General features: G+C 48.2%; 2 protein-coding genes and 1 long non-coding RNA gene across 7 annotated transcripts in view; 1 reads left to right on the top strand and 2 right to left on the bottom strand.

The window, feature by feature from the left end:
* Nucleotides 1-1257: 1257 nt before the first annotated feature.
* LOC127482796 (uncharacterized) lies at nt 1258-5849 on the bottom strand. Its single transcript, XR_007908649.2, has 2 exons — nt 5570-5849; nt 1258-1648 (listed from the first exon to the last, which is right to left on the bottom strand). It is a non-coding gene; the product is annotated as an uncharacterized lncRNA (long non-coding RNA).
* Nucleotides 5850-12175: 6326 nt separating this feature from the next.
* The window catches only part of MRPS22 (mitochondrial ribosomal protein S22), a 28143-nt gene continuing 13013 nt past the window's right edge, over nt 12176-27305 (top strand). The window contains exons 1-9 of one of the 3 annotated variants that reach the window (XR_011388390.1): nt 12180-12391; nt 14478-14641; nt 15326-15490; nt 17838-17981; nt 18286-18369; nt 19590-19735; nt 23121-23229; nt 23967-24064; nt 26295-26454. Coding sequence is in view for 2 of the 3 variants with exons in the window: in XM_002716552.5 (XP_002716598.2) it covers nt 12220-12391; nt 14478-14641; nt 15326-15490; nt 17838-17981; nt 18286-18369; nt 19590-19735; nt 23121-23229; nt 23967-24062 (1080 nt within the window). In the remaining variant the exon portion in view is untranslated. Of the gene's footprint in view, nt 12392-12470; nt 12611-14477; nt 14642-15325; nt 15491-17837; nt 17982-18285; nt 18370-19589; nt 19736-23120; nt 23230-23966; nt 24179-26294; nt 26455-27305 lie in introns of those variants that run through there. The other 2 variants (XM_002716552.5, XM_008266239.4) reach the window with 2 other exon arrangements.
* Nucleotides 24161-27305, bottom strand: part of COPB2 (COPI coat complex subunit beta 2) — a 35640-nt gene continuing 32495 nt past the window's right edge. For 2 of the 3 annotated variants that reach the window (XM_051818653.2, XM_008266237.4), the window contains exons 17-22: nt 26522-26736; nt 25588-25680; nt 25320-25500; nt 25127-25195; nt 24933-25004; nt 24471-24772 (exon numbers count right to left, since the gene is read on the bottom strand). In XM_051818653.2, the coding sequence (XP_051674613.2) occupies nt 24677-24772; nt 24933-25004; nt 25127-25195; nt 25320-25500; nt 25588-25680; nt 26522-26736 (726 nt within the window). In that variant the 3' untranslated portion in view covers nt 24471-24676. Of the gene's footprint in view, nt 24773-24932; nt 25005-25126; nt 25196-25319; nt 25501-25587; nt 25681-26521; nt 26737-27305 lie in introns of all 3 variants that reach the window. The other variant, XM_070073208.1, reaches the window with a different exon arrangement.

Below are 27305 nucleotides of genomic sequence, written 5' to 3'. Positions count from 1 at the left end.
CCTCCATCCACTGCCTGCAATGCCGTGCTGTCTTGGAGTCGCTTCGCCGTTTGTGTTGCTTTTTGAGCCTTTGGGGAAAGCTATGGTTTTTCAATCAGAAGAAAAACATCCGTTGACAGCCTGGGCTCCGAAAGCGCGTGTCTTGTAATCCTGAGTTATTCCCTCGTGGTGCCGTCTAGGTGTGCTTGTCCTCCCGCCCCCATTGAAGGAGATAGAGCAACAGGTGCCAGACTTGCCTGAAACAAACGATCGAGAAGCAGACAGAGCGTGTGACACAATGGTCTTCAAAACACTGGATGGTGTCTTGAAGGGCAGAGAACCCTGAGAGGCTGGGCACAAACGAGATGATGCCTACAATTTTCACAACTTACCATCGTGAGGGACTTTCCGGGCTGTAGCCCTCGAAAACTCCGGGAGTCCAGAACATGGTTCTGGAAGTCAGGGAAAACAAGGATGCCTAGAATTGTCCAAACCGAATAGCCAAGAGGCGGAGCGAGATCTCCAAAGGCTTGCCAGCCTGCTCTGAAAATGTAATTGATTTAAAAAGACAATTGACTTGTTACAAACACAAAATCAAAAAGAAAGTTACTTAAACTGAAATAGTCACATGCACTCTAGGTGTTATAAAGCTTGATATGCAAAATTAAAATATGTGATAAAATAGCATAAAGGCAGTGGGGGGAAAGCATAAGCCTGCTATGGTAAGATTCTTATGTGAAGGTATTTCAAAAAGTTTGTGGAAAATGAAATTTAAAAATACATTTATTGTGCAGAAACTTTTTAACATAATTGTATAGTTTTTTCCATGATATGCATTTCCATGATCTTTTAAAGACCTTTCATGTACTATGAATCCTAAAGTAACCACTGACATAAAAAGATAACCAGCCAACAAATGACATAAAACAGAAAATGAAAAATACTCCGCTAATTTGAGGAAAGCAGAAAAAGAGGAAAAACAAAACAAGGACAGATTTGACAAATGAAAACCAAATGGCAAAATGATAGTTAAAAACCTTCCCACACACACACACAAAAAAAACTTGACACCAAGAAGGCTTCACTGGTGAATTGAAGGAAATATTGAAGGAAGGAGCAAATCCAAATTCTTCACACAGCCTGTCAGGGCGTGGAAGGGGTTGAAGGGCTTCCCAAATCATTCGAGGTCAGCATTCCCTTGATGCCAATACCTGACTGACAACAAGGAGTAGCCAGTCACTGTGTGTCGTGAATAGAGAGGAAAGATTCTAAAACGTATTGCTCCAATCAATCCAATAATTTATTGGAAAAGTTTGGCACAATCTTAGCAAGTGGTGTTTATCCTAGGAATGTATGGTTGATTTGCACAGAAAAACCAATTGATTCAATTTGCCATGTTAACAACTGATAAAAGTAAAACCCTATTATCGTTTCACTAAATGTTATAAAAGCATTTGATAAAATTCAACATCCATTACTGATTTAAAAAAAAACTTCCATTTTTGAGCCTTTGGGGAAAGCTATGGTTTTTCAATCAGAAGAAAAACAGCCTGGGTCCCGAAAGCACGTGTCTTATAATCCTTAGCTGTTCCCTCATGGTGCCATCTAGGTGTGCTTGTCCTCCTGCCCCCATTGAAGAAGAAGAGAGAGCAACAGGTGCCAGACTTGCCTGAAACAAACGATCAAGAAAAATTAAATAAAATAAAATTCAGCATCCGTTACTGATTAAAAAAAAAAAAAACTTCCATTTTATCAGGAAAAAGGGGAATTTATGCAACCTGACAAAAAACTTCTGTGAAAAAATCTACCAACATACTTAATGTGAGAGAGGGAGTGCCTTTCCTCCGAGATCAGGAGGTAGACACAGATATCTGCTCGGACCATTGTGATTCAACATTGCACGGAGGCTTCTAGCCAACGTAACCAGCCCCACACTCACCACAAAATGAGAAAAAGTGAACACCTCTAGACTGAAGAAAATGGCTGAAGGTGTCTCTATCCACGGACAGTGTGATTGTCTACATCAAACAAGAGCTGGAACTGAAGAACGAGGTGAACAGGTTTGCAAGATACAAGATCAGCCTCCAAAAGACCATTGTATCTCTACACACTGTCAACAATTGTACATTTAAAATAAGAATAACGTGTACAATAGCATTGAAAATACGCCATGCATAGGGATAAATCTGACAAGTGATCTGTACATTGAAACTTAAAAAACATGGCCAAGAAAAACAAAAAGAAGTCTGAGATGAATGGAGAGACAAGCCTTATTCATGGGTTGGAAGTCTCAATAGTATTAGGATATCAATTTCTCCACGTTTATTCATGGTTTTATATGCTCTCAATAAAAACTCTAGGAGGATTTTTGTAGAAATTGAAAACTTGATTCTAAAATTTAAATGAAGTAAAAAGGATTTAACGTAGCCAAAAGAAAAAAGAAAAAGAGAGACCAGAATTGAAAGAGTAACACTACCTGATTCCAAAACATATTCTAAAACTATAGTAATCAAAACAGTATAATATTGTCATAAAAAATTAGAAAGACTGGTGGGAAAAACAGGGACTCCAGAAATACGCCCACGCATACATGGACAACTGATTTTTGGCAAAAAATGATTGATCCCAGGAAGACTAGCCTTTCCAACAAATGATTCTGGAACAATTGGTGTATACATATGCAAATACATATATACTTCAATTCCTAGCTCACACCATAGAAAAAACTAAAATGCACAGTAGGCTTAAATATACAGTGCAAAACTATGAACCTTCTAGAAGAAAACACGGGGAAAAAAACTTTTGTGACTCTGGGTTAACCGAAGCAAAAGCTATAAAAGGACACTTTGATTAATTGGACTTCAAAAAAATTAAACTCTTTTCTTTAAAATATATTGTTAAGAGAATACAAAGGCAGCCACCAAACCAAAAGAAAATATTTGAAAACGTATTTTCAAAATAAAACTTGTATACAGAATGTATAAGAATTCCAGAAAACCAGTAAATAAGAAACAACTGATTTTTTTAAATAGGCAAAAGATTTGAATAGAAAAATCACTGAAAATATAGATGAATGACAAATTAGCACATAAAATATATGCATCATCATTAGTCGTTAGGGCAATATAAATTGAAAACCACAATTACATACCACAGCACCCGAATAAAATGGCTAAAACTAAACAGAACAATTACATCAAGCACAGAGACTGAAAAAACAAAAATTCCCACGCACTGTTGGTGTGTGTTGGTGGAGATATAAAATGGTGCAACCACTTCACAAGTTTTAAAGTTTCTTAAAAAGTTAAACGTTTACCTACCATGGATTCAACTCCTAGATATTTATCCATGAAAAATGAAGCCATAAACCCAAAGATTTGCACACGAATGTTCAGAGGAGCTTCATTTGTAATAGCCACAGCCTGGAGATAACTCAAAAGTCCACCATCAGGTGAAAGACTGACAAGGTGTGGCAGTGCCCCACGGTGGAATCCAGCAACAAGAAGGAGCAAACTCCTGACGCACGGGACAACATGGCTGAATCTTAAAGTAATTATGCTGGGTGAGAGATGCGAGACAAAAAAAGAACACAAACTTGTGATGCCCTCCCGTGAAACTTCAGAGAACACAAACTTATCTACAGTGAAAGCAGGCAGTGGTTGGGCAGGAAGAGTTAACGTGGGAGGAGAAGGGGGAAGGATTTAGGGGGGGCAACACAAGGAACTTTTGGAGGGCTGGCTATATTTATTACCTGGACAGTGGCTATGGTTATAAGTCAGAACGTATGTCAGAACTCAATACATTACATGCGTTAAATATGGACGGTGTATGGCATGCCCATTATGCTTGAATCTGTTTAACTGTGTTTGTATTTTTTTAAGAAGTCAAATTCATTGGGAAATCATATAGGTCGGGATATGTGTAGTTTCTTCTGTGTATCCCAGGCCTGGGTGTGCAGAAGGTGGCCAACAAGGATCTGATTACTGTCCCCTCTACAGGACAATCGGCCACAGGAAGAAGTCACTGGGCTGGGATGTCTACTGGAACCACTCCTCGGATGGGTGCCTTACTGATGCAGCCCAAGTCACAGGCAGCGAGGGCACTTGGTGTGCTCACTCACTCCTCTGGCCTGCTGGGTCAAGTCAGTTCATTTCCATCTGAAACAGCTGCAGCCCTGCACCATTTCCATCGGAGGCAGAATAAATGGCAGGAAAAGGCAAGATGATCGCGGCCATGATGATGAAGACAATAGCAATGATAATGATGCTAACAGTGCACTGTTTACTGCTGGTGGACGCTATATGCCCCAGCGTTCTGTGCTTCGTGCCTGTGACTCCCCACCCCCGCCCTAGTGGAAGCTATTACCATCCTGCTGTGGGGGTTGAGAGCCCCACCTGGCCTCAGAGAGACCCTAGGCTAGACTTTGTCCAGGTTCTTGTCTTCCTGCATGTAAGATACAACCAGGAGATGTAGACAGAGGTGAGAAGAAAGGCAGAATTTATTGACATGAGTGCAAGCAGGAGAGAATTGCCCTGGGGTCAGCCTTTTATAGGGCAGGGGGTGCTGTAGGTGCAAAGGAGGCAGGATTTGGGGGAGGGGCTTCAGCACACTTGGTGGTCTCCAGGGAGGTGTCAGGGCAGCAGGAGCATGATGGAAGGTGAGGTTTAGTGGCATGATGAAGAGTGGGTGAGCCGAGCCACGTTGCATCCGCGTGGAAGCTGTTGGGATTTGGGTGGTGCACATAGTGTGGGTGTTGGCAGTCCTTGGCTCCTTGGACTCCATGCCTCATCCACATCAATCCCATCTCAGAGTGGGAGAACCAAGACATGCTGAGTAACAGACCCATGCAGCTAACACTTCGTGGGGCTACACCTTGAACCCATGTCTCTCTGATTCCAGAGCCTTCGCTCCCACTACACTGTCCCCAGTCCTGGACCAACATATGTGTGTGGGCACAGGCATGTCTCTACCTGACACGCAGGAAAGGACCACACAAACCAATGCATGCACTCAACCACTGTATACAAGTATGCAGGCACACATTTGAACACATGCATACAAAATCACCATATATATACATATAGAAATGCATGAGCTCAAATCTCCCCTGAACACACTCACACACACACACACACTGAAATATACAGCCAAACACACACAGCTGCGCGTGCACATAAACGCAGGCACACACTTAGGGCACCCCGGGAATGTACCTGCCACCCCTCTGCTTCTGGCTTCTCACAAGCAGTGACCATTGCTTCTCACAGCCAGCGCCTCCCCTCCCCCGCCCCTGCCAGCCCAGGTCCCAGGGACCTTCAGGACACGGCACTCCTAATTCTAAAGGGAAATGATGCTCGGGACCCTGACCTGGGGACGGCACACAAGTCAGGCCGATCAGATGCCCCCGTTTTCCCATGAAAGCAATCTCTGACAGGTTATTAACCTTTGGAGACGCGAGCTCAGTCCCAAGGACTGTCCGAGTCCAGATCGGACTGAAAAATAACCTCCTGACAGACCACCCGGTTCTGAGCCGACGGAAATTACTTTCAACGCCGGCCAGCGTGTCCCTCAGACAAAACGTCTCACATACCAAGCCGGCGCTGTGGAGCAGGGAGCCAAGTGTCATCCATTACAGACGACGTCGCTGACGGCCAGAACATGGGGCGCTGGCCCGGGGCTGAGTCGCTGTGGGAGCAGCCGGGGGTGGCAGGAAGGAGCCAGCCCCTGTGCCTTTGATGTTGACGTCCCTGTGCTAAGAGGGGTCAGTCATCTCAGCCAGGACAGCCTTGGTCTCTGGTGATTGCCTTGTGGTTTGAGCGTTCGGTTTGGGGTACACTCGAGCTTTAGTGGATGCTGTCAGAAGAAAGGAAACAGTGTCGCGCGGAGGCTACAGATCAGCTGATAACTCCAGGGCTGGAGGAACTGACTCATCCACCCCCACCCTCTCCTGGTGGCGCGCCGACTCCCTCTTGCTCTCCTTTGGGTCACATCCTGGCGCGCAAGACTGACCAGCGGATTCCCGCGATTCTCAAGGGTTTCCTTCACCCCATGGGACACATACAAACCCGAGCTCTCCCATCATACCTCTTGCCAGGGGTCCCAGAGTTTGGTCCTGTCCCTGCATGGAATAAGTGACTGGTCCTGGACAAAACCCTTAACTCTGACGCTTTGGCTTGTGCGCAGAGAGATGGGAACATGGCGCTGAGACAGACCTCTGCATCTTAACCTGTATCCCAGGTCCTTGGCCCCTTAGAGATCAGGATTCAAAGCAGAAGCATCCACACAGTGTACAAATGAGCGCAGGGTTTATTTAAAGGGGAGCACCCCACTTGGGGAGGTATCAGTCGTGAGTGGGCCAGAGAGAGGAGGAAGCCGGAGGAGGGCATGTGAGCAGAGTTCTGAAGCCCAGGATGAACCAAGGGCCCCTCCCTCGTCATCAGTCTCTTTCCTGAGACGGGGAATGGTGCCCTAACTGAATATATGGACTGGCTACAGTTTAGAGTGCTTGAGACTTTCTGGGGGGCTCATGGCACCTGCTTGTGGGGCTTTGCTTCCACATGGCCATCATGGCGTATCCACCTTCCTGGTCCCGAATGAGACACACGTGTATCATGGGAGAGCAGGTGTACAAGACTGGCAGGTAAGGGGGTAGAATTACAATGCAGAGCTGGTAGAAATTCCAAGTCGCCTACTCCTACCTAACCCCCTGACTGCTTCCCCCGTATCGGGCACCTGCCCTGCCATTCGCCATGATGGCCGCGGGGGCTAATGGGCAGGCAGCGCTCGAGAGAGAGGCAAGGGGCTGCGCTGGGTCACTTCCTCCAGCACCCCCATCATTGTTCAAGGCTTTCCTGCTCACACACGGCCTTGCACAGGCTCCGAGGCCTGCCTTCCTGTTTTCCCTCTTCCTCTGGAATGATCAGAAGAGCCTGCTGGCTACCAGCTGCCAGCTCCTCTCCGGCAGCGCTGGCCGCCATGCCACACGGGCGGGCTGCAAGTCTGTCTCAGCACATACTCGTGCCAGTAGCGCCCAGCGCATCCCGGCAGCTCCTCAGCCAATGACATTGCTTCCTGTCCCTCAGGAAAAGAGAGGCAGCGAGGCAGGAAGGACCCTCAATTCCACCTGTATCCTCAAACTCATCTCACTCACGCCGTCTTCAGCTGCCTGCCTCCTGTACCAAAGCCCTTTCTCATCGACTGCCAATGTCTCCGCTCAGGATTTCATCCCCTGGCGTTTCCCTGGGATCTCCATCACCACTGTCCCTTCTCTTTTTTGTTTTGCAATTTTACTTCAGGTATACAAGTTCAATGTGTTTCATATATACAGAATAATGAACATAGCGATACTTCCCTCCCTACCCTCCCTCCCGCCCACACGCCCACCCTTCTTCCTCCTCCCTCTCCTAGTCCCACTCTTAATTTTTACAAAGATCTATTTTCAGTTTACTTTATACTCATAAGATGAACTCTACACTAAGTAAACAATACAACAAATAGTATTTCTCCTGGAGTCTTTACTCTTTCTTGTTGTAAAGATTTATTTATTTATTTGAAAGGTAGAGTCAGAGAGAGAGAAGGAGAGACAGAGAGAGACTTTCCATCCACTGGCACGCTCCCCACTCCCCAGATGGCTGCAGTGGCCAGGCCTGGGCCAGGAGCCAGGAGCCAGGAATTTCATCTGGGTCTCCCACACTTGGGCCATCTCTGCTGCTTTCCCAGACCATTGGCAGGGAGCTGCATCAGGAGTGGAGCAGCCAAGACATGGAGTAGTGCCCATAGGGGATGCCGGCAATGCAGACGGTGTCTTTACCTGTTATGCCACAATGCTGTCCTGGAGTCTCTATTCTTTCCCTTGCTACAGGCCCCTTTTCCATACATAAAGAGGCCTTGACAATGGAATGTGTGTCTGTCAGAACAGGTGTGTGTGTGTGTGGCGGGGGGGATTCAGAACAGAGACAGGAGGAAAAACCTCTGGTGAAGACAAAAAATGGGCCAACGGGGCCCTGAGGGAAGGCTGCAGGCCCTGTACTAAAGGGTCAAGGGTGTTGCTGGAAACAGCAGGGGTTCTTGGGTTGTCTGGCCCGTCATGTTCTCCCTTGGGACCCCATTCTCTCTTTATCCCTCTCCCTGACTTCTAGGTCACACCCCCACTGGGCGGGCGGAGTCAGATGGGCTAATAGGCGGTTCGGTTCAGGAAGGTGCCTGCAAGTTAGGGGAAGAAGACGCCCGCTCATTCCTGGGGCTGCCTTTGACAGCACTTGGCTTCATCAGGAGGGTGTGTGAAGAACCGGGTCTCTATCAGAGATAAGCCCGGAGCTGTGCCTCTGGCGCTGGGGATGAGCAGAGACCTGTCGCTTGCTGGTGGGACAATACTTTCTATTCCTGCTTCTTGGCTGGTTGTTATCCCTTCCTTCACAGACCAATCCAAGTGTAAGCTTCCATGACCCTTTCTGCCCTGCCAATTGGACACAATTTCAGTCCTTTAAACTAGCCAATCAAAGAGCAAGAGGGTCTTTAATTTCCTTTAAACTAGCCAATCAGAAAGCAAGACGGTCTTTTTTCGCTCCACTTTGTGTGATACGAGCCTCACTTGCAAGCTCCTTGGGCAACTCGCTCCCTCCTCACTGCGACATCCGGAGACGCCCTGCTTACAATAAAACTGCTTTGCTCCCTATCATTGTCCACGTGGAAATCCTTCTGCACTGTGGGACAAGAATCGACATCCTCCTCCTTCTATAACACCATCTTGAATTTTACAAGCTCAGACAAGATCCTAACCCTGTTAAGCCACTGTCAGTTGGGTAACTGAGAAATCATTTATGATAGTTTTTAAAATATGCATTTATTTTGAAAGTGTTAGAGAGAGAGACAGAGACAGAGACAGGGACACAGAGATCTTTCACCAGCTGGTTCACTCCCCAGATGGCTCAATGGCCATGGATGGGCCAGGCCGGAGCGAGGAGCCAAGAGCCAGGAATCAGGAGCTTCAGCCAGGTCTCCTACGTGGGTTCAGGGCCCCAAACACTTGGGCCATTTCCCACTGCTTTCCACTGCAAACTGCTTTTCCTTCAAGGTCTGCAAGGTACTCACTGTCATTTTACCAATTTTGCAGTGAGGACCAAGGCTCTGGGAGGTGGGGGCTCTGCTCCAGGCTGAGCCCAGAGGGGTGGTTACTGCCTGTCGGCAGAACTCACTGCAGCTGAGTGCAGGTTAGTGCGAGGCAAACGGGAGGTTCTCCGGCCAGGATGTCGTCTTCCTCCACTTCGCTCCCTACTGAGGTGCCCATCTCAGCTTCTGAAGATCTGCTCCATTTTCCTGCCTTCTTTTTTTTTTTTAAAGATTTATTTATTTGTTTAGAGGTAGAGTTACAGACAGAGAGAAAGATCTTCCATCCACTGGTTCACTCCCCAGATGGCCCCAACTGCCCACGCTGGGCTGATCCGACCCCAGGTGCCAGGAGCTTCTTCCAGGTCTCCCACCTGGGTGCACTTGGGCCCTCTTCCACTGCATCAGCAAAGAGCCGGATGGGAAGAGGAGCAGCCGGGACTCAAACTGGCAGCCGTATGGGATTCTGGTGCCACAGGTAGAGGCTCAGCCCATCACGCCACAGCACTGGCCCCTTTCCTGCTTTTCTTACGAACTGGCTTTTCCTGCTCTCCCATCAGTGAGCACATTGCCAAAAAAATAAAAACAAAAATATAAAAATATAAAATATAAAAGGGCTGCTTTAGCCCAAACTCTCACTAAACTTGTTAACTTAAAGCTGCCACTTTCATCCAAGAGGGTCCTTCATAAAGGCCATGGGTAAATGGAACTGAAGATAAGTATTTTGGTGCAAATTTTGTGGAAATTCATATATGTGTGTGTGTGTGTGTGTATAGTTTGAATTGCTGAGAGAAAATGTTTGGTGCCTGCTCAGCTAGAGTAGGCTGAAAAATGCCCATCTCTCTCCCCGCTTCCCCAAAGGTAATTACCTTCTTTTTTTAAAAAATTTTTTTATTTGATAGGTAGAATTATAGACAGTGAAAGAGAAACAGAGAGAAAGGTCTTCCTTCTGTTGGTTCACTCCCCAAATAGCCTGTACAGCCAGCGCTGCGCCGATCCAAAGCCAGGAGCCAGGTGCTTCCTCCTGGTCTCCCATGCGGGTGCAGGGCCCAAGCACTTGGGCCATCCTCCACTGCCCTCCTGGGCCACAGCAGAGAGCTGGATTGGAAGAGGAGCAACCTGGACAGAACCCGCGCCCATATGGGATGTGCCGCAGGTGGAGGATTAACCAAGTGAGCCCAGGTAATTACCTTCTAATCCCTGGAAGCTGTGAACTGTTACCTTATCTACCTTATCAAGAAACAGAGTCTTTGCAGGTGTAATTAAATTACAGGTCTCAGGAGTTGGTCGTTGAATGCAATCACTTGTGACCTTAAAGAGGCAGGGAAGGGAGATTGGGCACAGAGAGGAGAAGCCAAGGAACGTGGGCTGCTGGGTGAGGCTGTGGGCCAAGAAGCGCTTGTGGTCGCAGAGGTGGGAAGTGACAAGAGACAGGCTGTCCCCTGAGAAACTCTAAAGGGAGCAAGGCTCTGCTGATCCTTTGATTTCGGCAGAGAAACTGATTTCAGATCTCTGACATGGAAAATCCTCAGAGAAGAAGTTTCTGTTATTATTTTTTTTCCTTAAGATTTATTTATTTGAGAGGTGGAGTTAGGGGGAGACAGAGAGAAAGCTCTTCCATCTGCTGCCTTACTCCCCAGATGGCCGCAACAGCCAGAGCTGAGCTGATCCGAAGCCAGGAGCCAGAAGTTCTTCCGGGTCTCCCACGTGGGTGCAGGGGCCCAAGGACTTGGGCCATCTTCTACTGCTTTCATAGCAGAGAGCTGGATCAGAAGAGAAGCAGCCAGGACTCGAACCGGCACCCATGTGGGATGCTGGCACTGCAGGCGGTGGCTTTACTCATATGTCACAGTGCCAGCCTCTCTTTTTTCTTAATTTATTTGAGAGGGAGAACGAACGCTCCCCTATTAGCTGGGTCATTTCCCAAATGCCTGCAATGACTAGATCTGGACAAGGGCCAAAGTCGAGACTGAGAATGCTCTCCAGGTCGCCCATGCGGGTGGCAGAAATGCAATTACTTGAGCCGTGATGCTGCTCCGGGGTCTGCATCGACGGGGAGCTGGAGCTGGGAAGTGAACCGAGGTGCTCTGAGATGGGATGGGGAGTCGACACTGCTGAGCTAAGTGCCTGCTCCGTTTCTGTGACGCCATGCAATTTGTGGTGATTGTTACAACAGCCACAGGATACTACTATAGCGGGTCCATGCGGGTTGTATTAAGTGTCTACCCAATCAGCTGTGTCAGGGAGGGGTTGTTTATTGGAAAAACATAGCCATTGACAGCTCGCTCTCTGCAGGGGCTATGGAAGGGGAGCAGATCATCCGCTCTCAGAGAAAAGGCACAGGCTGGGAGACAGCTGCATGCATCCCACTCCTGTCACGCAGGAGTGTAGGAAGAGTTGGGGAGCACAGGGCTCTGTTCAGGCCTGGCTCAGTGCTGAGCCTAGGGCTTCCCCCTTCCCTACCCACATAGGAAATGAGCTCTTAATTGGCATGGGGGCGGGCCAGGTTAGCAGGTGAATCTGTCTAGCTAATTCAATTGTTAACAACCTTCTTCTGCCACACCTTGGTAAGTGCTTCACAGGAACCAACCTACAGTCTGGGGAAGACCAAGAGCTGGGCCACCGGAAAGAACATAACAGAAGCACTTAATCGTCCAACAAATGTTTGCTGTGCACTCAGAGGTACCAGGCTATTACAATACTATAGTAAAATGTGTAGAGTCATTTTCTCCATTGGGTGAGGAACATAAGCAGATAAGTGATAAAAATAATCAAAAATTGTGAAAAGGCACATGAAGGGAGGAATTAAGTTATGAGAGGATGAGGTATATAAAATTGGTGGGTGGTCGTCAAAGCTCACAATCAGAAATTGGTTTTGGGAAAGTTTATAAGGATTTAAACCTGGCGATAGGAGAAAAGGCTTGGGCAGGAAGTGGATGTTGATTATTAAGAACGATGGAAAAAAGGCATCTATGCGGAAAGGTTATAAGCCTTAACCTTAGCTCTTCAGAATAGGGCAGGACAGGAACACCCACGTCCTCGCTCCCACCCAAACTACATTTCCCAGAATGCAGAAAGGGAGCGTGACCCGGAAGTTCCTCCCATCCGCTTCCGGTCGCTTGGAGCCTCCTAATCATGGCGAACCTTAGAACTCCTGTGTCGCTATGGCCCCTTGTGATAGGTCCGTGCGGCCCGAAGCGGGCTTATTTCAGGGCCCGAACCCAGCCCCGGCCTGGTGCCCTGCTCCAGCCACTGCCCCGGCCCTTCGAGGTGGGTCTGCCGCGCCGCCTGCTCACGTCCGAGGCCGGTAAGTGACCTGCTGGACGTTCGCTGGGACGTTTCCCTGGGAGACGTGGAACGTGCTTCTGGCTCTTTGCTCAGCGCGTCCTCAGACCCGCCGGGTGGGTCATCACCTGCGTTTGATCGTTCGCTCACTCAGCCACGGTGCCTGCGCTCTGCTCCTTGCCAAGCCCTAGGCTAGGCTGGGGGGCACGGCGACGAAGACTGGCCTGGGGTTTTCCCTGAGGTAGTGGTGGGCCCCGGGGAACTGGCAGTGCGTGTGACTCGCGCCGTGACATCCGCGCCAGGCTGGGCTGGATGGGTGGGGAAGGATGGTTGGAAAATACGACCACAGCCGAGACGTGGTTGTCACGGCCGCGGTGATGGCGGAAGCGAAAAGGCCAGAGGTGATAACGCAACCCACGTAGTACTTTTGGAAATTGATTTTGGAGGTAGGACTGTGAAGCCGTGGTCATGGCTTGGGGTCTAGTTTTCAAAGGAAAAAAACAATTGAGGGGAGGTTAGCCCCGTGAATGCTGAGATGGAGGGGATTAATTAAGGGCGGTTTTTGGTAGGGGGTGGATGAAGCGAAGAGGTAGAAGTAAATCTTGGGTTGGGACATACTAAGTTTGTGGCGCTTTTGAAATTCAAGCGTTCAGTTAGCAGTGAGCTAGAAACCAGGGGACATGGGGGGCGGGGGAGGGGAACGGCCCCGACGCTGGCCGAGTGGGTGAGATGGAGGCCGAGAGTGGTGCCGAGCGCCTGCCCCGAGCTGGAGCCTCTGCGGGACCTGTGGAAGACAGGTGTGGCCCTCAGAGCAGGTGGCCTAGTGCTGGTCTCTGTAGTGAAGTGAGCTGACTGGTCTGGACGAGGGTAATCGCAGGAGAAATGGAGGCTTAGAGAGATTGATGAGGTGTCAGTGTCTCATGTATAGAAATAGGGGTAATCCTGTTTACCTCGTGGGGTGTTGTGCTGAGTACGTAAGGTCGTTAGTCGGTACTGGCACGTGGTAGATACCCAGTAAATGAGCTGCTGTCACTACTGCCTGGGCTGGGTGTGGCAGATGAGGGAGAAGTTAAGGACGACTGGGTCCCGGCCGGCGCTGAGCTGGGGACCAGTAGGAGAAGCAGGTGTGAGACGAGGAGGGTGCTGGGTTCTGATGTGGCAGTGTTGGAGGGCCGGTGGGGTGGCCGCTGGCTCATGGCTGGCGATTGAGATTTTCCGATCTCCCGCATAGAAAGGTGATTAAAGTCCTGGGAGGCCACGAGACCACCCAGCGAGAGTGAGAGGGTTGAAGAGAAAGTACGTGGTTCAGAATCCTGCGGGACCCCAGTGCCCACGGGGCTAGTGGAGGAAGGGGGGAGTGGGAGCAGATGGCCTTTTCTTTGTTCCTAACGGCAGTGGAGGTGGGAGTTGGGAAGACTGAAGCGGAGCTGAGATTTTCAGTCCCCTCTCCTGTTCACGGCTTTCCTATGACACCACGTGGGCCTTCAGCTTGTGTCTGGTGCAACCCTGCAGCCTAGAATCTCGTCCCCTCTTTCTCTGCCCTGTTGAAGCCCAGGTGGCAGGGAAGGCAGCTGGGGCCCTGGCGTGCCCTTCCTACTCCCAGGCTGTGTCAGTACCTCGTCTGCAGCCATGCAGCCATGCAGCCCCAGGCCTCCTTGTGTGGCGCATTCCAGTGAGGAGCGCTATTGGAAACCATCTCGAGTCTAGAACCAGAGAAAGCTAGGTTTGAATCCTGGCTCCGTCGCTGACCAGCCAGTTCTGAGTAGGCTCAGCAGCATGTGTAGACCCGGACAGCAACACACATTTTGGGGTTGCTCAGAGCATTCCTAAAGGTGCGTGTTGGGCCTGGCGTGCAGGAGACAGCTGTGTGGTCGTCATCACTTTTCTTCCCGTTGCTTCCTCTAGCGAGCTTTCCAGCAGAGTCTGTGTCTCTATCCTTATAGTGAGCGCTCGGCAAATTGTAGGGGAAGCTGGCGAGTGGAATTGTTACCATTATGCAGCGCCGGGGTAGACATTGTGCTGACGGTTTTCTTGTCGACTTTTCCACTTAGAGGTCTTGCTTGTCACTTTTTGCTTGACTTCTTATGTGCTAAAACCCACTTTCACAGAACCTGGCAGCTCAGCGCTGAAGAAACCTACATTTATGGATGAGGAAGTCCAAAGCATACTCATCAAGATGACAGGCTTGAACTTGGAGAAGACTTTTAAGCCAGCTGTACAAGAACTGAAGCCGCCCACCTATAAGTTAATGACGCAGGCGCAGTTGGAAGAGGTGTGCGGATGTGGGAATACCGGGGGGTACCTCGTTTCCCGAGCTAAACGTGATTTCCAGGGGCCTCTGCAGATGCTTAGAGCTGCTTTGCCATGGGCGCTAGTGAGGGGAGCAGCAGGCGCGGAGATGGGTGGGTCAGGTGAGGATCGGCGGGAGGGAGCAGGGACCTGGCTGGAGTCTAATAGACGCGGCGCAAGGCTTAAGCCTGGGCGGCCAAGTGGAACCCCACCTCTGCCCTCGCAGCGGCCCGAGCACCCTTCCTCTGCCTGCCTGCCCGGCTTCCTTCTAGGGAAACTGTGCTGTGCGTGTCTGGGGGCTGAAGCTTTGTGGAGACTGCGAGCTCCTGTTGAACAGCCTCCACCTGCAGGCCCCGGGCCGTGGATACCCGGCCTGCGGGAGCGCTTTGAGTGAGCAGCTTCTGCCTGGCTGTCTCCGTGCAGTCCTCTGCGGTTTTGATAGCGGTTGAACCTGTAGGTGGCGCCGTCAGCCTCACGGCGCTGAAGAACAGGGCCCGGCTCCCAGTTTGGCTTTTCATTCACTGATTCATGTCTGCAGCTTTTGTCATGCCTATAACTTTTTTTCTTTGCGGTCTTCAGCATTTTTTAATTACTACATCCTTTTGTCGGATGATGTTGGTCGGTCACCTTAGGACTTTGTTTAGGATACTGCATTTTGTCTCATTAGGCTACAAGAAAGGCAGTAGAGGCAGCTAAAATACGACTGAAAATGCCGCCGGTTCTAGAAGAACGAGTGCCCATAAATGATGTGTTGGCTGAAGATAAGATTTTGGAAGGAACAGAAACGGCCAAATACGTGTTTACTGACATATCCTACAGCATACCGCACCGCGTGAGTATATCTGACTGCAGGACGGCTTTTGTTGGAAATGCCACGTGGAGACGGGCCTGGGGATGCAGGAACCTGGCTGTGTCTGCAGCTCTGGGAGACCCTTCTGGAAGGAACAGTGTCAGAGATGGGAAGTGCAGGCAGGCCTCAGGCCATCGTCGCCACTCCCTGCAGAGCGCGCCCACAGGGCGAGCCAACCTACTGCAGGGAGGCGCACAGTGTGCTGGGACGGGCCCAGGGGTATCAGACAGGCAGGGAACCCCCCCACCCACCCACATACACACACCACCACGGCCACAGGGGGGCACAGATATACAAGGCAATGGGAGAGGGATCTTATTTTACCTAAGCCTGATTTCCTACCGGAAACTTGCTAAGAAGGTGGAGTCTTTATTTTTTTATTTAAGGTTTTATTTGAGAGGTGGAGTTACAGAGGCGGAGAGGTCTTCATCCGCTGGTTCACTCCCCAGATGGCTGTAACAGCCGGAGTTGGGCCTATTCAAAGCCAGAAACTTCGTCCAGGTCTCCCACATGGGAGGCAGGGGCCCAAGCACTTGGGCCATCCTCCACTGCTTTCCCAGGCCATAGCAGAGAGCTGGATTGGAAGAGGAGCCGCCAGGACTCAAACTAGCACCTGTATGGGATGCTGGTGCTGCAGACAGAGGCTTAGCCTCTCCAGATGGAGTGTCTTGATCCTGAAAATTCCTTGATGATGCCAAGAGACTCAGGCTTCCCCCAGGATTTCATTTTCTAGAATTTTCAGTAAGAATGACAGTTGTTTCTCAGACAACTTTCAGGTGTCACTACTTCTTGGTTGTTGCCAGTCTCTGGCTCTTCTTCCCCTTTGTCAGTTTAAAAGAACACCCTGCACCTTAACAATGGATTTCAGCCTTTACAAGTAAAGAGAGTTTGCAGTTCAGCTCACCAAATGTATTAGAATGCTGCAGAATGCTGAGTTTAGAGAAGGGCCGCAAAACGTGCATGGGACCAGCACTGGCGCATAGGGGGCTCCGTCTCCACCTGCGCTGCCGGCGTCCCACATGGGTGCTGGTATCCCAAAGTCCTGGCTGCTGCTCTTCCAATGGAGAAGACGGTCCAAGTGCTTGGGGGCCCTGCCTCCCATGTGGGAGACCTGGAAGAAGTTCTTGGCTTTTGGATTGGCCCAGTTCCAGCCATTGCGGCCATCTGGGAAGTGAACCGGCAGATGGAAGACCTCTTTCTGTCTCTCCCTCTGTCTGTAACTCTGCCTCAAATAAAATTCTTTTTTTTTTTTTTAAAAAAAGCATCCATGTCCATACACCAGTCACTTGCGTAACTGATGTAATGAACAGCGTTTAGTTTCCATCTGAATTCGGATTTTTGTTTTGTGAATAAACGTTTTCCGTGCTTTGAAGGCTGATCGTAGCAGCATCTTAATCGCTTGAAAGGGAGACAGGAACATGAATTCATGTTGTTCAAATTATCAAATCTGAAGAAAAACTTTTGGTCTGTTTTTCCCCCTGTATTTGCTTGTATTTTATCCTCAGAACATATTCAGACTTGTACACCTTTGAAAAGTTGAGAATCGATACCATCTGATTTGTATATTACTCAGGTGAGCATCATTAGTCAGCAGTGTGCAGAGCTCCGTGTCTGTCCCTCGGTGTTGCAAAGGACTACAGTTCCATGTCCTGTTTTGGTCCAGTCACGTACTACCTGAGAGCTGTCAAATCTGGCACACGATAAATCACAGTCTGAGTGGCCCAGTAGCAGATGGAGTTCTGAGGAACGCACAGCCCCCTGGCCCAGGATGCGGCGGTTGGAAGAGAAGTGGTCAGAGGCAGGTGGACCGGTCAGGGTCTCTGTCGTGACCATGCCTAATGCCCATAAGAGAAATCGGAGGTGCAGAATTCTACATCATTGGGCTTGTGCTTTTTTCCTCAAGGATTTGAAAGAGGTCGTAAAGTAGGAAAACCTGTTGAGACTTTGGCATGAAGAAGGGCAACAGTTTGAAAAGCTCTTACGACACATCTTTGCTTTAAAATGGACTCAGTGAATCTCGCATCAGCTTTTTTTCCTTTCCCCCAGTTGAACCATTTTACGTATCGAACTCACGTTAGCTCCTTGTTACCAAATGACATCACGTGAGAGCTCGGATTGTTCGGTGTCCAGCAGTGAGGGTGAGAGGCCTCAGGCCTTGCCGGGTGTTGGAGGCTTGGGACCACCAGGCTCTCGTGGGCTTGATTACGTTTCGCTTCCCTGATGCATTTTGTATTGTTGACTGAAGACTGTTTGATGGTCTTAGTGGGTGGGACCCAGGGACTAAAAACAAGTCTTCATAAACTCACGCTTGGCTAACTCTGTATTTCAGGAGCGTTTCATTGTCGTCAGAGAACCAAGTGGCAGACTACGCAAAGCCTCTTGGGAAGAACGGGATCGGATGATACAAGTGTATTTCCCAAAAGAAGGTCGAAGAGTTTTGCCACCAATAATTTTCAAGGAAGAAAATCTTAAGGTAATATGACTTGGGTTTTATATATTCCAGGGTCAGTGGTGCTAATGTCTTTGTAGAAGCTGTTGGCTCTGGCACTGCTTGGCATTTGGCATTGGCAGAGGTAGGTGAACACAGCTGGTGGTAATTGATTAGGATCCCCCCTCTCGGAAGTGGCTTAGCTGGGATCTGAATGCAGGTGTGACAAGCCTGAGCTGTGTCTCTGGGTCTCTTGATGGGCACAGACGTGGCCCGAATGTGGAGGGGCAGGATCGTCAAGGGGACGGGAGCGGTCGCATCTGATTCCCACTCTGCTGTGCGGTTTTAGACCATGTATGGCCAGGACCGGCATGTGGACGTCCTCAATCTCTGCGTTGCCCAGTTTGAGCCAGATTCCACGGAGTACATCAAGGTGAGCGCATTTTACAGTTTCTATAACGGGCTTCTGTGTGACTAAGGTTGCTCGTCTGGACAGTGAGTTTGATTGTAAGCTTTGCTTCAGAGAGGGGAAGGGAACTATCTGCAAGTCTGAGTCCCAGTGTGTGCAGGTGTCTGTTGTATTCTGGCCATCGCCCTTCGGGCTGAGGGAACCGAAGCTGGACAGGGAAGTGGCCTGCTGAGAGCTGTGTGCCTAGAACTGGTAGGGATTAGGATGCAAACTTGACGACAAAACCTGTTCTCTTATCAGCGTGCTATGTGGGAACAAGATCGCTTACTCACATCTGCCAGAGGGCAGTGTGTGTGTCTAGCAAGTCACTTGTGTGCCTGACCTATTACCAAAGGTGGATAGGTGCTACCATGAATGAGGCTGGTGTGTGTCGAGGCCTGCAGTCCAGAAAAGACGGTGGGGAAGGATGCTGGCTAAGCTGACGGGTAGTTACCACTGTAGATCTAACATGTTAGATGTTAATAGCAGCTTACAAAGTGCTCATGGGAGAATCCTCATCAGGCCTTCAGGTTCTAGAGGGCGGGGAGTGCTGCAGCAGGTGGAGGTGGGTGAGGAGAGCTGTCTCGGCTAGAGATTGCTCAGTGAGCAACAGGCAGGAGAAATGACTGGTCACCTGGCTGGCTCGTACATGCACTCTGCGTGTAGGGGAGCGGTGGGAGCTGAAGCTGGAAAGGTGGGTGGAACCACAGCATGTGACCTCAGAGGCCGGGCTGAGGACTCGCGAGAGAGCGCTGAGGGGACATCAGTTAAGAGGACGGAATGGGCTAGCTGATGAGACGGAGTAGGGCACACGGGAAGGAGTAGAAAATACTCGATTTCTTTTCTACCCTAGTGACCACAGAATAATGGTACATTATTTCTGATAGTCTACAAATATGAAATAGGTGTCTAATAAATAATCCTTGGCTGCAGAAAACCAGTTGATGTGGCTGTGTTTGCCAGAACTCACTACAGGCTGCCACAATACTTCCACTATGGACAGTGGCACCCATTTGCTATCCTAAAGACCAACTCATCTTAACAAATTGTAGGGGTGTTCTACATTGGACCTATAGGGTAAAACTAGTGGACACAGCTGCAGGTAGACCTGGGTTTTTTTTTGTTTTGTTTTGTTTTTTTTCCCCACCCTTTGGCAGCACTCAGTTTATTTCATGTTTCTAAAGAGTTGCATTTTATGCGGATAGGTTCATCACCAGACCTATGAAGATATAGACAAACATGGAAAGTACGACCTTCTACGCTCAACGAGGCACTTTGGTGGAATGGCTTGGTATTTTGTAAATAAGAAAAAGATTGATGGTTTGCTGATCGACCAGATTCAGAGAGATTTGTAAGTATGATCTTAGCAGTTATAAAAGAAATGTTCTTATTGCCCTAATGGGAAAATCTGTTTTAGATATGATATTTTTACAATAGCTATACTACCCAATGATCATTGAAGCTTCACTTACTGTCTGGGTTTATTCTTCTAGCATAACCAGGTTTCCCAGTCTTTGGTTTTTCTTGTTAAGATTTGAAAAGCAGAGTCAGAGAGGGAGATACAGAGATCCCATCAGCTGTTTCACTCCCCTAAATAGCCACAACAGCCAAGGCTGGGCCAGGCTGAAATCAGGATCCTGGGCCTCCATCTGCGTCTCCCACATGGGTGGCAGGAGCCCAAGTACTTGGCCATCTCCTGCTGCTTTCCATGTACAGTAGCAGGGAGCCGCATGGGAAGCGGAGGAGCTGGCGCGCATGTGGGTTGCTGGTATTGGAGGGGGCAGCTTTACCCTCTGCATACAATGCCTGTCCCTAGTCTTTGCTTCTGAGGCATAAACAGGGCTAGAGCCTTTGAAAGAGGAAGTGGCCTTGGTCTGTATTGTGTACTCTGAATATCGACTTATCCCGGGCTTGCCAGTGCTGCTGGGTATCGGTGGACTTTCCGGATACTCCGAGGGGGATTAGATAGGAAATGTAAAGGAGCGTAAATGCTGGTGGGTGCTTGTTTTCTGGAAGAACTATTTCTAGGGCTTTCTAGTAAAAGCTATCATTTACCTTATAAAGGCACTTTTGTTTTTGCTGTCTTTGACTTTGCGGCCTTCATAGTTAGGTGAATGGCCTGAAGTAGTATCTGCTGTATTCTGGCATCCAGCGGCCATGCTCCCAGGTTTCTGGCTGGGAATAACAGAAGCTTACTGAGTGCCCTTGCACTTGGCTTTGTTGTGCTTCACACACAATGAAGATTAGTGGCAGGCATGCATTGGGCACGTCTGCTGGTGCTGTTTCTCAGGTGCTTAGCATATTTGAGCAAAGTATGTAAGGTATGTACGCTGTTTCGACATACTGTGTTGTGCACCTAATAGACAATAGCATAGCTTTTATTTGCACTGAGAAACCAAGCAGTCGGTGTGATTGACTTGATCACGATGCTTGCTATATTGTGGCAGTCTAGAATAGAACCTGCATGTCTGAGGTATGCCTGGAATGTTCTGTTTGATAAATGAGAACATTGTGTTGGGTTGCGAAGGCCAAAATAACTATGGCATGGCTCTGGTAAGAAAGTCAACTTCCCACACGAAGCCCTTGCTGGGCGCACAGGGTTTCGTGATCGTTGCTAGCATCAGACTGGTTAACAGTTGTAGCTGACAGCATCCTATGTGTAATCCGAGCCATAGGACAGAGGTGACACATTGGGAAGTCAGGGTTCCACACGTTTTGCAAAACAGGTGCAGCCCACCTGGGGAAACAGCAAACCCTCCTCAGACACAGCACTGTCCCTGGTGGCGGTCTCTGGGCCAGCCCACCTCCCCATGACATGCTGTGCAATCTAATCTGAAGGAAAATCCACTTTCATCCCAAGGGGTGGGTGATGGAGGGGCCTTCATGTGCATTAGCAGTGGTGAACTGTCTGCCTAAGTTTCTCAAATGTAATCATTCTGTGCTACGTTCTAATAAGTTTAAAAATGGAAGTGCACTGAGGTGCGCTAGTGTGTGGTCTTAGTGTTGCCGTTTTATGTCAGCTTGGCCTCTGGAGCAGCTTGTACTGGGGGAGAGGTACTTGCTACACCTTCCCTGCTGTGCAAAGGCAGGCGCCCTTCTGTGATGCAAATGAACTGCGAAGCTGGGGCTGGGCAGTAGAGGGCGCACCTCCCCCCCCCCAAGGGGGCCCAGGCCACAATTAGGATACCGCACACATTCACCTGACTCTGGTCCCACTGGTGGTATTTATGTAAGATGCTTTCAGAATCTCATAAAGTGTAACTTGATTCACTTCAAGTATGTGTCAGATGTTAAAACTTGTTTGAAACATTATATTTTAACATGAACTTAATGAAACCCTAATATAAATCTATTATGTAGAAACCTAGTTATTTAAATAGGGCCACCTGCCTAATCTCTAAAGAGAATTCTTTTTTTTATATTTTATTTTGGGGGAGAGATTGTGTTGCGATGTTTACTGGATTTTGTTAGAGTACAGCAAACACAATAGATTGGTAATGATCATGTAAAAAGAAAAGATTTGAAAGGCAGAGAGTTTGCTGGTTCACCCTCCAGATGGCCACAGCAGCCAGGCCTGGGCAAGGGTGAAGCCGGGAGCCTGGAGTTCCTGGGGGTCTCCACGTGGGTGGCAGGGGCCAAGTACTGGGAGCATCTCCTGCTTTCCATACACATTAGCAGGGAGCTGGCAGCCTAAGCTGCTGTGCCACAGTGTCAGCCCCTGTCATGACCATTTTTGATCCTCTTATCTGTTTTCCGAAGAGCTGGCCTTTGGAGTAGATGGGCCTTAGGATAAGCCTGGAGCATTGCTCCAAGGCCATCGCTTGGAGGCCTTGAGTTGTTCTGTTCTCCCCAGCTCTGGGAGAAGCCTGGGAGGTTGGAGAGTGACAGCGGGAGGAGACTGACAGAAGGTGTTTTTACCCCTCACCCCCACCCCAGAAGCCAGTAGCTCACTAAGTAAGTACACAAGCCAGAGCCTCCAAATCTTGGAGAAGGTTGTTTTTAGACGCTCTGCTCTGCAATAGGAAATGCTAGGAAGGTGTCGACTGTGAGAAGACAGTGATTAGAGAAGCTAGATAAGTTTTAATCTCCGCTAGTACTTGGGCATTTCTGAAAACGTATGATACAACCATAACTGAATCCCTGTTACGGCTTTATCCTAGGTGGCTGTGTGACACTACAGGTGGAGACTGCGGGTGTGCAGCTTGACTTTCCTTTTGTCTGACAGTCATGATCACAAATTTGCTCCATTAGGTTAATCTTCAATGAATGTGTTCCTATGAATAGTCAGGTGGTCTGAGATCTATCTTTGGGGTCTTGGGGGCATTTATCCACTAATCGAGCCTTGATGAAAATGCAAATGACCTTGGCATCCTTAAGACCTCAAAGCAGCCTCTCAGGTGGGACTGTGCCGTGCCTGCGCTCTGAGGAAGATTACACCGTGAAATGGACTGCCTTGGAAATCATCTACCATGAGGGATGTTTGTCCACAGAGTGCTCTGTGGCCAGAAAGACTACAGCCGTATCTAGAACGTGTTCAGTTTTACAAACTGGGTACTTCCTGCAGACCCCTGCCTCATGGGGCTGGTGTGAGGCCTAAATTAATCCACTTTCCTGAAAATGCTTCTGAAACCATAAACTCAAGGCCTCCCCCACCTTCTCAGTGTGAAGAGCATGAAATGTGATTCCGAAGCAAGCGATGAAAAGCCGTGCCTAACACGAGGCCCTCTCTCTCTCAGGATCGACGATGCTGCCAGCTTGGTCCAGCTGTACCACATGGTGCATCCCGAAGGCCAGTCAGCCCAGGAGGCCCGAGGGCAGGGGGCTGAGGGAGTAAACCTAATTAAGGTGAGGGGGCTCTGCACTGCTTTGTGGTGGTCACTGGGGAACATTCTCACTTAATGATAACTAACCAATTGGAGTATGGGCTACCTGTGGTTTCAGTGCGACTAGAGCTCCCAAACTTCAGCACAGGCAGCAGGGTGGTGCCGGGGAGAAGTGAGGTGGGGGGCTGGTAGCCGAAGGCCAGAGAGCCCAGCAGCCCCTGCGTTCACGCTGAAAGGGCAGGACAGGGCGGAGAAGGAAGCAGCGCACTTCCCTCCTGTCCTTCCGTGTGTTCACGTTCCTCTTGGTGGGAGTGAGCAGGTGTCACATGTTAGCTGTATTCCCGTTTTGGAACTGCACACCTCTCCAATCTGTAATGAGCCCCTGGTTTTACCTGTTAAATGCTCAGGAAGGATAGGTTTTCTCTTCTAATGCTCAGAACAAATGATTTTGTGGAACGGACTCCTATCACAGTAGTAATTTTTGCCTGCTGCAAAGCAGTTACCAGGACTACTAAAGTGAGCAGATAGGATTTAGTACATAACTTTCTGTGATAAGCTGGATAAAGCAAACATTTAAGAAAAATTCTCCTAAGGGGCAATGTCAGCGTTATCTTAACTAGGATTGCCTGGACTGTGTAAGACACTTTTTATACATACCTTTATAAAAAGACTTCTTTAACCTGGCACAGCTCTTGAATTTAAGACAATTATGTAGTGACAAATTACAGCATGTCTTACTGCTCTTTTTTTTTTAAACAGGTCTTTGCAAAAACAGAAGCACAGAAGGGGGCATACATAGAATTAACACTGCAGGCTTACCAAGAAGCATTCGTTAGCCATTCTGCAGCTTCCTGAAAGTAACTGTAAAATACATTCCATTTTACTAAATACTACCTTTCTCTCTGTTAATATTATGCTGAATGTTTAAAAATGTCAAGATTAAATAAGGTATATTTATAGTTTTCTATAAAGTTACTTTTTATTTTTGACATATCAAGTAAAACTTGTTGTTCTACTTCTAGGCTAGAAAAGGCTGACACTTCAGTGCCTGGTTATAGATTTAAGTACGCGCCCAGTTTTCCCAAATAGGCCAGCAGGTAACGCAGACACGGCCCAGCTTCATGAGGTCAGAGGGGCAGGGGTTTGATTTCAGAGATGAAGTCTGAGGACAGAAACAGGGCATGGCTATTTTGAAGAACAACGTGACTGATCCCCAGGTGACGTAGCTTTGCCTCAGCCTTCTTAAAAGGAAGCCGAACAGTCTTTAATTCCAAAGATTTTATGAGATATGGTCCAATGACAGTTAATGCGGAAACCAGCAATTTAAATGCTCCACATAAGCTCCTCTTCAGACAGAGGGCAGTGTTCAGCAGTCCACAGTGTTTATGCATAAAAACCTCAGGGCTTTCATAGTCCCAAGCACTGTGGTCTGGCTGACGATCAACACATAATGATCTGTAGTAGCACATTCAGTCATCCAGAATATCTTCATCGAGGTTGATATCTGTTGTGTCGATATCTTCTAATTCCAAATTATCCAGATCTACTTCTAGTTCAAGTAAACTCTGAAACAAAAAGGAGAGGGTGATAAACTTACAGTACTATTACATGTGGTTCCCCATCCCAGAACAAGCACTAATGCTTCCTCCTGAAACTGAAGAGACGGTGCATTCTGCCGACATCTCTGGCTGGTGAAGGGAGGTTGGGTATGTCCTGTCCACCTACCTTCTCTTCCTTGTTGGCTGTGTGGGAGGCCACAATAACAGGAGTAGGAGAAGGGGGTTTCCCGTCGAGTTCCTGAAAGCCAGAGTGGAAGCACATGTGAAACAAAGGCATTTTCTCTGGAAGGGTGCTCGGGATTACGATGTAGGAGAGGGCACTGAAGACCAACACTGCTGTCCCATGGAGTACTCACTGACCTGCTGAGCTGCAGATCTTGAGGGCCGAAAGCCTTTTGCCTCTTCCATAACATTTCTCTCTTCATTTGGCTACCAGAGAATAAAAATCACAATTCATCTATGAACCTGGCCTGGGTCCCACAGAGTAGCTGTTACTCCAGCAGCAGCTCACAATCCGAGCTGCGGCTGTACTTCCCCCGGGAGTCGCACTCACTGTGACAAGTGGGTACTGTTTGGCTGGCCACAGGTCAGCATGTGTCTCCTTCACCCATTCTTCAACAACAAAGGCTTCTTTCAATCCAGGGAAGAGATTTTCATACTCAGTCGGGTCAGCAAGGGATTCTGCTGCTTTCTGATTAACTTTTGAGAGATTCTCTCTCCAGAGTTTGACCACCCTAAAATAAACACCATGGAACCAGAGAGTAAGTAAGTACGCTCTGTTTTTATATGAAACATATCCTTCTAAAACTACAAGTCCATACCTTGAAACCTGACTGGGTAAGTAAGTTCGGGCCAGGAAGGCAGCTTCTGGCAGTCGTCCAGTTCGAATCAAGAGCTCCAGGCAAGCATCGAGCCTACAGAGTAAAAAGGAGAGGCACTACTACCAAGAAGAGGCACTTGCTTTACCTTAGGAAATGTAGCCTAGATGCAAAGTCAAAATCCCCACCTAACTCCCCCTTCCCCCACAACACACACACAGGCATCTCATGTCTTTCACTGAGCCCTTTACTTGTCCTACGGTCATACAGGGGATTTGAGATGACCCAGTGGTGGCCAGCAGAATACCAACAGGCAATTTTCCTTCAGTTTTTACCTTTGTGGTTTTTTTTTTCCCCCCTAAGTTTTATGGTGGATAATGTGGTTCAGAATCCAAAAAATTTCTTGTATTTTCCAATTACTTACAGTACATGTCCTATACATTGTGTCAAAAAGCCAAATATTTAAAACAACTACAAATGGATGTCAGAGTTCAGGTCACCAAATATTTTTGGAGGTATATTAATCAGTAAATGCACTCTTATTGGGATGCACACTTCCAAGTTTTATCACAGGATTTAATGAATACTGCTGTTTCATTTCCTAACACAGCAACTTGTCCCCAGGACAAGTTTTAAAATTAATGCTCTAGAGTTGAGCTTAAACTGGCATCCTCATCCTCTATTGTTTACCCATGTTGATCTCTTCACAGAAAAGTGCTCTGCCACTCTGGGGCCAGCTGGAACAGCATACTAGAGCTTCCTGCTGAAAGCCACCACTGGGGCAGCACCTTCCTCTGCTGCCGCCCCTCAGCCAGCCATCAGTTCTCTGCAGGGCTCATTCTCCACACTCCTTTCCAAATGCCACTCACAGTAAGTGCCCAAACAACTCTAGTTACCATGTTCACCAATGTCTTTTAGGCCTTCGAGTAACACTTACTTGCCCTGTAAAAAGTAGCTCATGAAGGCCACGTTATTTTTGCCATCTCTCTCCGCACCCTCTGCCAGCTTGTTCACCATACTAGCGTTTCCAGAGGCAGTGGCCAGAAGCAGCAGCCCCCCGTAGTCCTGTGCATGGTGCAGGCACTCCTGGGCCAGGCCAAACTGACACTTGCTAATGGCCAGCTCAGCAAGTTGTTTCCACTTCTGTTCTGACTGTAAGACAGTGTTTCCAAGTTAAAACAGCTCTGGGAATAAACACTTAAACTTCTAACATCATTATGTTATTGCTGTACTGACCAGGGAAGACCATTCTATAGAGAGTTGTGCTAGTTAAGGTGACTCTACCCAAGTAAGAATGGCACAAAATGGAAGTTAGTTGTATATACACAACTAATTCAAACACAAATCAGTTTAGATGGTTATAGGTTGATTATTAATGCGTTATTAATTATAGACTGCAATTATTTTAAGGAGAATGCTTAAAATGCTTAAGTTTTTACATTTTCCAAAGATAGTGTCACTTGTCATTTCTCAGAAATCAAAATGTTGCATATTTGGATGATCTGGCTAGAATGTATTTTGCACACCTAAGTTCATCAGTAAATGCTAGATTTTAAAACAGGGGGATCCTTAATACAAAAAATTCCACAAAAATGTCATTAAATTGTCTCTGAAAATGTCAGAACCTTTCTCTAAAACCATCTTTCTCATTACCTGGGGTTACTGGCAAATTATTTCTGTGTTCTTTGAAAATTCCAGACAAGTTTAATTACTATCTTTAC

Source organism: Oryctolagus cuniculus, chromosome 4 (genome assembly GCF_964237555.1).
Source record: "Oryctolagus cuniculus chromosome 4, mOryCun1.1, whole genome shotgun sequence".
NCBI lineage: Eukaryota > Metazoa > Chordata > Mammalia > Lagomorpha > Leporidae > Oryctolagus > Oryctolagus cuniculus.
Note: the sequence above shows the minus strand (reverse complement) of the source record. Positions and strands in the feature narration are given on the sequence as shown.